We start from the raw sequence: 12,241 nt of genomic DNA, 5'->3' as shown, positions 1-12,241 counted from the left end.
AGGAACTTTGATGTAGGTATAAATCTATCAAATTTCTCCTCCTACGTCCTAGTAGTCGTACATTGGTCTTTTCTTTAAATTTCCTTGTGTTTTTCACAAAGTAAAAAGGAATCCAAAGTTTTGTTTCCAAAGTTTTTAGCCTAGAAGTGAAAACTCCTCCCGATCATTTTCCTTCAGATAAATTTAAAAAGTTAAAAACTTGCCCTAAAGTTGTCCGAAGTTTTTATTCTTTTCCCTCCTGGGGGGTCAAGAGAATTTTTGCAAATTATCCTGCAAGCTTTTCTCCGGGAAATACTCGCTTTCCAAAGTCGAAAATCTCTATAAAGTCTCGTAAGACAAGCAAAATGGTGAACTATATATTTTAAAGGACTTTCTTTGGGGCAGAGAAAATTATTGTTCTCAAGTGAAAGTATTGGTCTCTGAGGGGAGATATTTTTGGATGTTGGAGCTCTCACTCTGGGTGTGGGAATAAGAGTACTAAAACTTATAGGAGATTTGGGAGTTATAGTAAAGTACCTATACCTACGAGCTATTGGTATCTATTTAGAAATGGTAGAAGGTATTTAATGGGGCAGGAAGGTATGAGGAAAATACTTGCACAAGAATAAATCCAGCTGACGCTAGCACATGTCGACTGCTTAGAGGAGAATATGATTTTAGTTAGCCATTATTAACATAAATGAATGTGTACCTATACATTAGGTAATTGTTAAATGGTGTAATAAGGGAGCATTTCAAAGTTCCCATAGCACTTGTCGACTGCTTAGAGGAAAATATGGTTTTAGTTAGCCATTATTAACATAAATGAATGTGTACCTATACATTAGGTAATTGATAAATGGTGTAATAAGGGAGCATTTCAAAGTTCCCATATCATCAAGGCTAATGACAAAACCAAAACACAAAGGTACTTACTTCTATTGCTAAGAATTAGCATACGGGGATCTATAAACGAGAAATGCACGATAGAACAAGCTGGGTCCGTCCCTCCGGGAATTTTTTAGCCCCTAGTATACTTACTTCTATTGCTAAGAATTAGCATACGGGGATCTATAAACGAGAAATGCACGATAGAAAAAGCATTAGAGACTTCTTTTCCCCATACTTACTTCTATTGCTAAGAATTAGCATACGGGGATCTATAAACGAGAAATGCACGATAGAAAAAGCATTAGAGACTTCTTTTCCCCGCCTTAACATATCTATGAAGCATAATATGAGTTCCTCCTTCCCTCCCGCGTCCTTAACATACAATCAATAAAAAGCATATGTAGAAAAACGCTTGAAAAGAAGCAAACTGGCGGACTTAAATACCCACTCGATCAGCAAGAGAGGATGAGGGGAAGGCACTCAAATTTTATTGCAAAAAAAAAATCAACCTAATAATGGCCGTAATATTTATACATGGCTCTCAATGTAGCATTCGACAGACACCGAAGCGAATACAATAGTCCGTCCCTTATACCTTTTTATTACTATTGTAATAATAAAGGAAGGACGGACTGCTAATGACAAAACCAAAACACAAAGGTACTTACTTCTATTGCTAAGAATTAGCATACGGGGATCTATAAACGAGAAATGCACGATAGGAAAAGCATTACAAACTCCTTTTCCCCTTAACATATCTATGAAGCATAATGTGAGTTCCTCCTTCCCTCCCGCGTCCTTACCATACAATCAATAAAAAGCATATGTAGAAAAACGCTTGAAAAGAAGCAAACTGGCGGACTTAAATATACACTCGATCAGCAAGAGGGAATGAGGGGAAGGCACTCAAATTTTATTGCAAAAAAAAAAAAAATCAACCTAATAATAATGGCCGTAATATTTATACATGGCTCTCAATGTAGCATTCTTTTTTTTCAATGTAAATAATGTGAACATAGAAAAGCTGTTAAAATAATAGCGACGGGGTGTATATGAAGCTGGAATGAACGGGGTTTGTGTGCGCCACTTAACTACCTAGGCCTTCGACGATAAAGGGGCCATATTTACTCGGGCCTTTTTGCGTTCTTTTCAATGTACCTAACCCTAACCAGTGTTCAGCACCTTCCTTTCGTTTTATAGTAGCTTTAGACGTACTTGGGTATCGAATCAAAATTTTACCAATACTACAGTCCTGTAGAAAAAAATAGAATAGAATAGAATAGAATATACCCTGTTTATACTGCCAGAATGAGACTGAAAAGTCCCTTTACTTCCGCAGTCTAAACAAGGTCTCATGTATTTGGTACAAAATAGGTGTATTTTTTAAAAAAATAAAACCTTGCTTAAATAAAAAAAAAAGAAAAAAAAATACTTTTTTTTACTTTAGCCATGTATAAATAAAAAAAAAATACTTTTTTTAAGGGACACATCAAATTTTGACTGGAAGGGACGTATTTTACTCGGCCCTTTTTGCGTTCTTTTCAATGTACCTAACCCTAACCAGTGTTCAGCACCTTCCTTTAGTTTTATAGTAGCTTTAGACATACTTGGTATCAAATCAAAATTTAACCAACACTACAGTCCTGTAGAAAAAATTACTTTTTTTTTAAGGGACACATCAAATTTTGACTAGAAGGGACGTACACGTAACACTACCACGCTCTTTCATATTAATTATGCAAATCCGGTAGGAACTAAAGACATGATTACCTGTACATTACAGCCAACGATAGGAAACGTAGTAGACAAGAAGAGTTTAGAAAATTAATGTGAAAAAAATCCTTACTAACTTTGGAAAAAAAGCTCCGTGAAATCAGCGAGGTACACGTAACACTACCACGCTCTTTCATATTAATTATGCAAATCCGGTAGGAACTAAAGACATGATTACCTGTACATTACACCCAACGATAGGAAACGTAGTAGACAAGAAGAGTTTAGCAAATTAATGTGAAAAAAATCCTTACTAACTTTGGAAAAAAAGCTCCGTGAAATCAGCGAGGAGGAGGGAAGAGTTTAGCAAATTAATGTGAAAAAAATCCTTACTAACTTTGGAAAAAAAGCTCCGTGAAATCAGCGAGGAGGAGAAAGAAAAGGCGAGGGAGGGGGTGAAATGAGGAAAAAAGTTGCTGTTCCAATGAACCTGCTGTCTGCTGTCTACTGAAGCTTTTGCTAACAGAGATACAGAAAGTTTTAAACCGCCTTAGTACACGTTTTGTTCTTGACAGCTGAGTCTGAGTTGTATAGTTAACCCAACAAGTCCATCACTTATAGGTATTGATGGCTAAAGATTTTCTATTACATACTACTCGCAGCTAAAGCTAAAGCGCATCAAAATCTTTAAAATCAACAATAGAGATATCATTGACCAGTATCAGACCCGTCGTATAATGGAAGCGATGAAAATGATAGAGAGACTAGATAGTCTACGTACTCTACGTAATCTACGTTTGATTTTTCAGGCGAAAGTCGCACAAAACGCTTCCCATGTGCGACGCGACACGCGACGGGCCCGAAGCTACGAATCAAGGTTGCCGCGAGGCGCGCGACAGTCAATTATCTATACGTATACGTATTTCAATTTTGAATAACTTTGAAAAACAAGATTGTCACCATAAATGAATTTCCAACATAAAAACATACATCAGTCATGTTTCGTCGCGTTTCAAACACCTTGTATGGCAGCTTTATGTTTAGCTTTAGACAATGATATCATCAATCATTCAATATGTCACTCGTGACGAGGGTGAGGAGGGCACTTGAATTTCTAGGGGTACCAGGCGAGGTGAAGAGGTGTGTTCCACTGGGGGAAGTTTAATATTGCATCTTACATCCATCTTGCTTGAGCCACGGGTGCCTTTATCCTATTCTATAGGAAGGAAAGTAATGTAATTTTTACCTGTGCCTCTTCCATCCTCTCTTGTTCCTGATGATCCAACTCTTCAATCTGATGCTGTAGATGTGATAGACATCGGAACCGCATGACATACTCCTGATGTAACTTCTTCAGTTCTGCCTCCAGGACTTCGTACTCAGCCAGGAATGCTGGCCTGAAGGGATGGTAGAGGAATTTGGTTTTCGTAAACTTTTTTTTTTTCTAATCGTATACGTAAAAAAATGTTTTTCGTATACCTATTACCTACTTAAAAAAATCTAGTGTGAATATCACACGACTTTCCTTATCCTAATGAATGCATGACATACTCCTGATGTAACTTCTTCAGTTCTGCCTCCAGGACTTCGTACTCAGCCAGGAATGCTGGCCTGAAGGGATGGTAGAGAAATTTTTGTTTCTTCTTTCTTTTTTTTTTAATCGTATAGGTACGTAAAAAAAAATGTTTTTCGTATACCTATCTACTTAAAAAAAAAAATCTGGTGTGAACATCACACGACTTTCCTTATCCTATTGAATAAAAAGCGGTCAAAATACCGCGAACCGCAGCAACCATCTCAACCAAATTGAAATCAGAAAACCAATCAATATTGCAGAGCGGTCAAACTTTCTTGACTTGGCGGGGCGGAGCGCTACCGCTATAAGGCCAGCCACTCTCTATCAGGTAAAATCAGGTAAACCTGACAGGCGGACCTTTTCAGCCGTACCTGTCAGGTCTACTTGATAGTGAGTGCCTGACTTGAGACGAGAACTAATCCAACGTTTTAATAATGTTGAAAAAGTAGAACTGAAACATTGTCTTGGGACTTTGGAAATAGGTAGTTCCACCAAAAACGTAAAACTGTCGAAATTTCAAAAATAACAATACCCAATTAACCCAACTTTATAAAAAAATCGCGATTAATAGAACTCTAAATCGCGATAATTTATAAAAAAAAAGGTTTGACGGAAGGAACTACGTATAACTGCTGTGGTCTTATCGTCCCGAAATCGATAGGAGAAAGCCAGCGATTCCGAGAAACAACCTTATCTGTTCAGGATAAAGGAATCGAACCCGCAACCTGGCGCTTTGTCAGAAAATCTTCGTTACCTGAGCCCGTAGCGGTGCGCAATCTATTGGCAGTCTCCTGTATACTCTGTATGGTGGGCGGAGCTACAGAGGCTTGGGATGTAGAAAGGGGCGGGGCTACCCCTCCTCCTCCTCCCTCTCCATCTTCTTCATCATCGAATAGTTTGAGAGAATCATCCGACCGGATAGACTCTGCCAGACGACGGGTTTTAGCCTGACGAGAGAAATTCAGAGAGAATAAATAAACGACCAAGCCATGGAGGTCTGGCTGGGGGACTTTAAACAGGGAGTAGACGAGTTCAGTCTGGCTGGGGGACTTTAAACAGGGAGTATACGTATACCAGCCTGAATTTCCCTAGCTAAAGTTGACATCATAATGTAGATTTAGGACCTTCACATGCTGTCCCAAGAGTGTAGAGTGAAGATAAGACGACTCGGAATGGAAGAATGAGATCATATAATATGTGTCAGCAAATACTTTGGCTTCACATGCTGTCCCAAGAGTGTAGAGTGAAGATAAGACGACTCGGAATGGAAGAATGAGATATAATATGTGTCAGCAAATACTTTGTCTTCACATGCTGTCCCAAGAGTGTAGAGTGAAGATAAGACGACTCGGAATGGAAGAATGAGATATAATATGTGTCAGCAAATACTTTGGTGGAGAGAGCTAAGAGCTTGTACAGAGCTCTCTTAAAATACTCGTAGGTACACCAAATAGGTCTGACTTCTAGAGGAGATGACACATTTTGGTCTCCGCTTTAAACCAACATGTTTAGCTTGAACTTTTCAAACATTGATTAGAAAATTAGTTTATCTCAGGACAACCAAAAGGCACCTCTGATATCTTTTCTTTTCTATCGATCAGAGGAAAGTCCCTCTGATGATTTGCCAAACTCCTTTGATAGATAAAGAGTTACTAATTTTTATAACTTTGAATTGTGTACCTATTTCATTCCTATACATTATTCTTTTAAAAACGAAAGAAAAATGGCTACAAAGACAAAAATCTGTCCCCTAACTTTCATAATTCCGTGCCTGAACATCGAAAATGCCTAAATCGTCGGTCAACTTTGAAAACTTTCAAACTCAGTTACGTACAGTAAGTGACTAGTTCATAACTTTTTTTCTTTTTTTTTTATGATCAGCTATCTCAGGACAACCAAAAGGCACCTCTGATATCTTTTCTTTTCTATCGATCAGAGGAAAGTCCCTCTGATGATTTGCCAAACTCCTTTTTTTTCCCCCTTAGGCGCTTTAACACTTGCGTGTCGTTCGCGCCGCCAAACTCCTTTGATAGATAAAGAGTTACTAATTTTTATAACTTTGAACTGTGTACCTATTTCATTCCTATACATTATTCTTTTAAACAGGAAAGAAAAATGGCTATAAAGACAAAAATCTGTCCCCTAACTTTCATAATTCCGTGCCTGAACATCGAAAATGCCTAACTCGTCGGTCAACTTTGAAAACTTTCAAACTCAGTTACGTACAGTAAGTGACTAGTTCATAACTTTTTTCTTTTTTTATGATCAGCTCTGTCCCCTAACTTTCATAATTCCGTGCCTGAACATCGAAAATGCCTAACTCGTCGGTCAACTTTGAAAACTTTCAAACTCAGTTACGAACAGTAAGTGACTAGTTCATAACTTTTTTCTTTTTTTTATGATCAGCTTTTTTCAGTTCTCACCCGAGTGTGGGTTAACGACCTTCATGAATCAAGATTAGTGTTACGCACCAAAGATATTCTCCGCGGAGTTAGGAAATATTGAGAGTGGGTGCTTAAACACCTGAGAGCGTCTGGTTGTGCGTAAATGGAATCCCTTCCCTTGGTAACGAGGGAGTAGGTATCCTACCCTCCCGGTATCATATCTTTATCGAGTTGCTAATAAATCAATGATGTGGCCTTTGCTAAAAACTTTTTGGCTCCCCCCTCTCTCCATCACCTGCTCCGTTTCATCTTCAAGTTCTCTCCAAACAAAGATACCATACTATATTTAAAAAAATGGAAAAATATAGGGATTCCGGTGAAACCCTCATCTAAAAAAAAAAAAAAAAAAATAGGTTTTAATTTTTCAAGTCAGTCCGAATTTATGGTGGCAAATTGGCAATAAACCTGAGGGAGATGATAAACCAGATGATATCAGGGGAAGATGAGTCTAATGAAACTTCTGTTCTGTTACAAAGTCCACAACTTTATGTGCAAGAAACGTGTGAAGAAATAGGTAGGCTTAAAAAATAAAAGTTTCAAAGTATATCTTTGTGATAACGGCAGAGGTAGGTAATCTATCTGAGCACTCAAGAGGCTAAAAAAAAGTTTTTTTTTTCAACTGGTAATTAATGAGGGTGAGATTTCTGACAAAGATGAATGTACCACTGCAGTGTAAAGCTAGCAACGAGCACAAAATCAAAGCATGCAGCTGACGGGCTACAGAGCGGAAAATTACTTTGCCAGCTTCGTCCAGGCAAAAAGTGTCTAAAAATGAGGAGGAAAAAACCCCTTTGAATATAATTTTTTAACCCTTTTCTTGGTAGTTAGTTATGAGATAGTAATGGATGCATAATGGCGTTATCCATGTGATTCTCTCATTACATTTGAACATATACGAATAATTTCCCACAGAGTAGCTATTTAACAATTTTCTAAAGTGCATGTCACTTGCCACTCCTTGTGTAAGTTCATAACCAAACTGACATCATAACACTTTCAGGAAAGGCATTTACCTAATCTATATGTAAATTAAGTAGGTAATATTATTGACAGATGAAACATCCACCAATATGAAGACATCAACCGTCACGTCATTAAATTAGTCAAAGCCCAATCATCATTACCAAAGTCAACCTTATCCGATACGTAATACTTCATTAAAAGTTAACCAACCAAAATGATCATTAATTTATGGGTTAAATATATTTAGGAGAGAGAGAGAGGCAAAAATAAATAAAATTAGAGAACAGAGAAAAGTGCAGAACTTTTTCGAGGTATTTTACCACCTCCTTTCCCTTCTGTTTTACCTTTGCGTCCAAAACTTCCAATTCTTTAATTGCCTTTAACCTCTCCCTTCCACCCGTATTTAATTTCTGCCCACTTCAAGTTCCATTCTATTTTTCATTATTTTGATAATTCATTTTATCTCGTTTAATCTCTTTTAATTACATTTATGATATTTTCATTCTCTTCCTTCCCATCCTGCCTTCTAATTCTCGCCAAGTTTATTTTATAATTTTATTCTTGAAAATTCTCAGCTTGAAAGTTTAAATCCATGTTTATGAAGAAAATAAGTGGATATTTTTAAAAAAAGTGGAAGAAAATGGAACAGGAAAAAGTTTATTATGCAATAAGAACAACAACCTTATTATACAAGTAGTAATGATAACACGATGATAGTAGGATAGTACACCATAGCACCTACTTGGAGTACTTTTTGATCTCACCTTATGATTAGATTATTCATAATTATTATGTTCTTGTGATTTGTGTAGATTAAGTACCTAAATACTTACCTACCGACATTTTTCTAGGTGTTATTATGACCTAGATACAGTATACTCGTATACAGTTACCTACACGAAGATAATATTCGAATACATTTCTCTAAGCTGTATACCACGTTGCATAATCACGATTTGGATGTTTTTTTACCGAGAGCAATTTTGATTTTCTTTTGAGGTCTTCTGTTATTTTGATTTCATGTTATGAAGTTTTATGATGTGAAATACGTTTCAATCCGTAGGATTTTGATGTGAGTTTATAGAGTTTTGATTTTCTTTCGAAGTCTTCGCAAATTTTGATTTCCTGTCATGTAGTTTCTTTCGTAGGTATAGTCTTTGGTAATTTTGATGTCTTGCTGTGGAGTGAGCAATTTTGAAACGTTTCCTGATTTTCTTTCGAAGTCTTCGCAAATTTTGATTTCCTGTCATGTAGTTTCTTTCGTAGGTATAGTCTTTGGTAATTTTGATGTCTTGTTGTGGAGTGAGCAATTTTGAAACGTTTCTTAAATTTAAATGGTAGTGGTATGGTAATATGTAATTTAAGCTTGGACTATGTTTGAAGTGAAATTTTCTTTCGGTTCCTTCGCGAATTTCGAATTCTTGTTGTAGTTTTTCTCTAATGTTATGTCTTGAAAATTGCGGAGTTTTGAAAAGTCATTATCCTTTTTGTAAAATTTTGGTTTTCTTCTTACGTCTTTGTGAATTTATTCTTCATGTTGTGTAGTTCCTTTTGTGGTGTCTTTGGGAATTTTGATTTCTTTTTGTGGAGTAGGGATTTTGAAACGGTCTTTAGATTTGATACTTGTAGTGATAATTTGATTTATTCTTGGATGTTTGGTGATTTTTTGGTCCGTGGAATTTTGGTTCAATTTTGATTTCTTCTTGAATGTTTGGTGATTTTTGGTCCGTGGAATTTTGGTTCAATTTTGATTTATTCTTTGATGTTTGGTGATTTTTTGGTCCGTGGAATTTTGGTACAATTTTGATTTCTTCTTGGATGTTTGGTGATTTTTTGGTCCATGGAATTTTGGTTCAATTTTGATTTGTTTTTGGATGTAAATGCTTTTTACTCCATAGAATTTTGAAGGTGATTCCTTCTTGAATTTCGGTGGTTTTTCTCCATAAAATTTTGATTTCTTGGGGTAAAAAATTTTCCTTCTGAAATTTTGATGCATTTGAAACTGCGTAAAATTTGGACCTTCTTCTTTTGATACATTTAATTTTGATAGGTTTGTGTTACATTTCTTGAATTTTGATTGTTTCTAGGTACTTCGCCAAATTTTGATTTCTTAGATGAATTTGGACCTTTTCTCGAATTTTGATGCTTTTCACCTCGAATTTTGAAGATTCATCCCATGAATTTCCTGTTTAAATTTTGATTTCTTTTATGTACAATTTGGGCATTCTTAAATTTGGATTTTTCTTTTTGTTAAATTTTGGTTTCTTCTTGAATTTTGATGCCTTTCACTCCACTGAATTTTGGTTTCAATTTTGATTTCTTGTAGGTATAGGTAGTACGGACCTTCTTGAATTTTGATTTCCTCTTTGAGTTTTGATGTTTTTTCCATGGAACTTCAGTTTTAATTTTGATTTTCTTGACGTAGAATTTGGACCTTCTTGAATTTTAATGCTATTCACAAATAATTTTCTTTTTGTTAAATTTTGGTTTCTTCTTGAATTTTGATGCCTTTTACTCCACTGAATTTTGGTTCAATTTTGATTTCTTATACGGACCTTCTTGAATTTTGATTTCCTCGTTGAATTTTGACGTTTTTTCCATGGAATTTTAGTTTATTTGACGTAGAATTTGGACCTTTTTGAATTCGGATGCTTTCACTCCACTGAATTTTGGTTTCAATTTTGATTTCTTGTAGGTATAGGTAGTACGGACCTTCTTGAATTTTGATTTCCTCTTTGAATTTTGATGTTTTTTCCATGGAACTTCAGTTTTAATTTTGATTTCCTTGACGTAGAATTTGAACCTTCTTGAATTTTGATGCTATTCACAAATAACAATTTTCTTTTTGTTAAATTTTGGTTTCTTCTTGAATTTTGATGCCTTTCACTCCACTGAATTTTGGTTCAATTTTGATTTCTTATACGGACCTTCTTGAATTTTGATTTCCTCGTTGAATTTTGACGTTTTTTCAATGGAATTTTAGTTTAAATTTTGGTTTATTTGACGTAGAATTTGGACCTTTTTGAATTTGGATGTTACTCAGACATGGGTATTGAAATTTCAAATCTGACCCTGGCACAGTGATGTAGTAGTTGAGATACTCTCCTCGCAATTAGGAGGTTATAGGTTTATTTCTAGCTGAATATGGGTTCAATCCCAGGATTTACTGACATCCCAAAATAGACCATGAATCCTCCACTATTTCAAACCACCAATATGTACATAATTTTTCTTGATATTTTCAGGATGTTTTGCTTGTGGCATGGAAGATGGGTTTAGAATTTATAACTGTGATCCTCTGAAGGAAAAAGAACGACAAGACTTTACTGATGGTGGCCTTGGACATGTTGAAATGCTTTTCAGGTGTAATTATTTAGCTTTAGTGGGTAAGCATCAGATTTGTTAAACATGAAATATTTATGTTACTTACTTACATACCAGTCGCAGAAGTCTTTGTTGAAGTAATATTACCTTTGGTCCCGGAGGTGGTGTTTTAGCAACTATTGACTCACCACTAGAAAAAAAATGTAGTTAATAGGTACTTACTCCCAACTTTTCCATTGCTAAGGCATTGGGTTTGACTCCCAGCAGCAACATAGAACACTGATTGAATCGGAGGAAGAAATGATCCATCATGTGAATTTTTCTTTTACTTAATACCTTCGCAAAATTTTGACTTCTTGTTGAGGATCTTCTTTGGGAATTAGGATTTGGGTGATTAATTTTTAGAATCTTCTTGAATTTCGATTTTTGTATTGTATTAACTTGGAATTTTGACTAAAGGTACTTGATGTGAAATTTTCTTTGAACTTTTGGTGCCTTCGCGGTACCTTCGCGAATTTAGATTTCTTGTTAGATTCTTCTTTGGTGTGATGTCTTTCTTCTTTTGCAGTGAGGGATTATAAGAGTTTGAGTTTCCTTAAATTTTGATAGTTGTGATGGCGGATTTTTTTTCCCCAATTTTTTTTTTTTTTTTTTTTTTTTTTTTGTGTGTTCTCAATTTTTTTTGTGTTGAATGCTTTGCACTGTGAGAATGTGTGGCCAAGTTAATGTTTGATGAAAATTATATCTATTTATATGCCTTGCTGCTTAGCGTGTAAATAAATAAATAAATATCTACCTATATTTTTTATACATATTGGCTTGAGCAATCTCGCGATGATACCTCCGTTGTTACAGTTCCTTCCATCAGTCTGCCTTGGAAGCGCCAGGTCGCGGGTTTGATTCCAGCCCGGGGGGATTTTATCCTAAATAGACAAGGAAGTCTTTCGCGGAACGGCTAGCTTCCTCCTACATTCTTTTCTTCCTCCTCTCTTCATTTTCGGGACGATAAGACTTTAATAGTTCCCTTTTTCAAACCTCTTGAAAAAAAAAAATGGAAAAAAATTTTGTAGGAATTCCAAGATGGTTAGAAACTACCAAGTGTACTAACTTACTCTCAATGTAACTTCTTGGCCTAGAAACTCGTACAGCTTAGCGCCCTTGGTTGTGATTTCTGAAGCTAACTCTCGCGAGAATTTCAAATCATTCACCTGAGAATAGACAAGGAGAAAGGAGATAATTATTTTTTCTACCATTTGCTATGTAAGTACAATTAATTATCATAAACCTTCGCGGCCGAGTAAGTATCACACTAGGCTTGCACACCGGAGGTCCCAGATGCGATTCCCGGCGG

At 35.9% G+C, this 12,241-nt stretch overlaps 1 protein-coding gene across 1 annotated transcript in view; it reads right to left on the bottom strand.

The window, feature by feature from the left end:
- Window positions 1-12,241, bottom strand: part of LOC103521397 (clusterin-associated protein 1) — a 36,495-nt gene that overhangs the window by 19,120 nt on the left and 5,134 nt on the right. Inside the window, exons 5-8 of the mRNA XM_026832101.1 lie at window positions 12,003-12,098; window positions 4,914-5,106; window positions 4,135-4,189; window positions 3,830-3,980 (exon numbers count right to left, since the gene is read on the bottom strand). Coding sequence (XP_026687902.1) covers window positions 3,830-3,980; window positions 4,135-4,189; window positions 4,914-5,106; window positions 12,003-12,098 — 495 coding nt within the window. The remainder of the gene's footprint in view (window positions 1-3,829; window positions 3,981-4,134; window positions 4,190-4,913; window positions 5,107-12,002; window positions 12,099-12,241) is intronic.

Source organism: Diaphorina citri, unplaced genomic scaffold, assembly GCF_000475195.1.
Source record: "Diaphorina citri unplaced genomic scaffold, Diaci psyllid genome assembly version 1.1 scaffold74, whole genome shotgun sequence".
NCBI classification, from domain to species: domain Eukaryota; kingdom Metazoa; phylum Arthropoda; class Insecta; order Hemiptera; family Psyllidae; genus Diaphorina; species Diaphorina citri.
The sequence above is the reverse complement of the archived record's forward strand: the minus strand, read 5'-3'. Positions and strand labels throughout refer to the sequence as shown.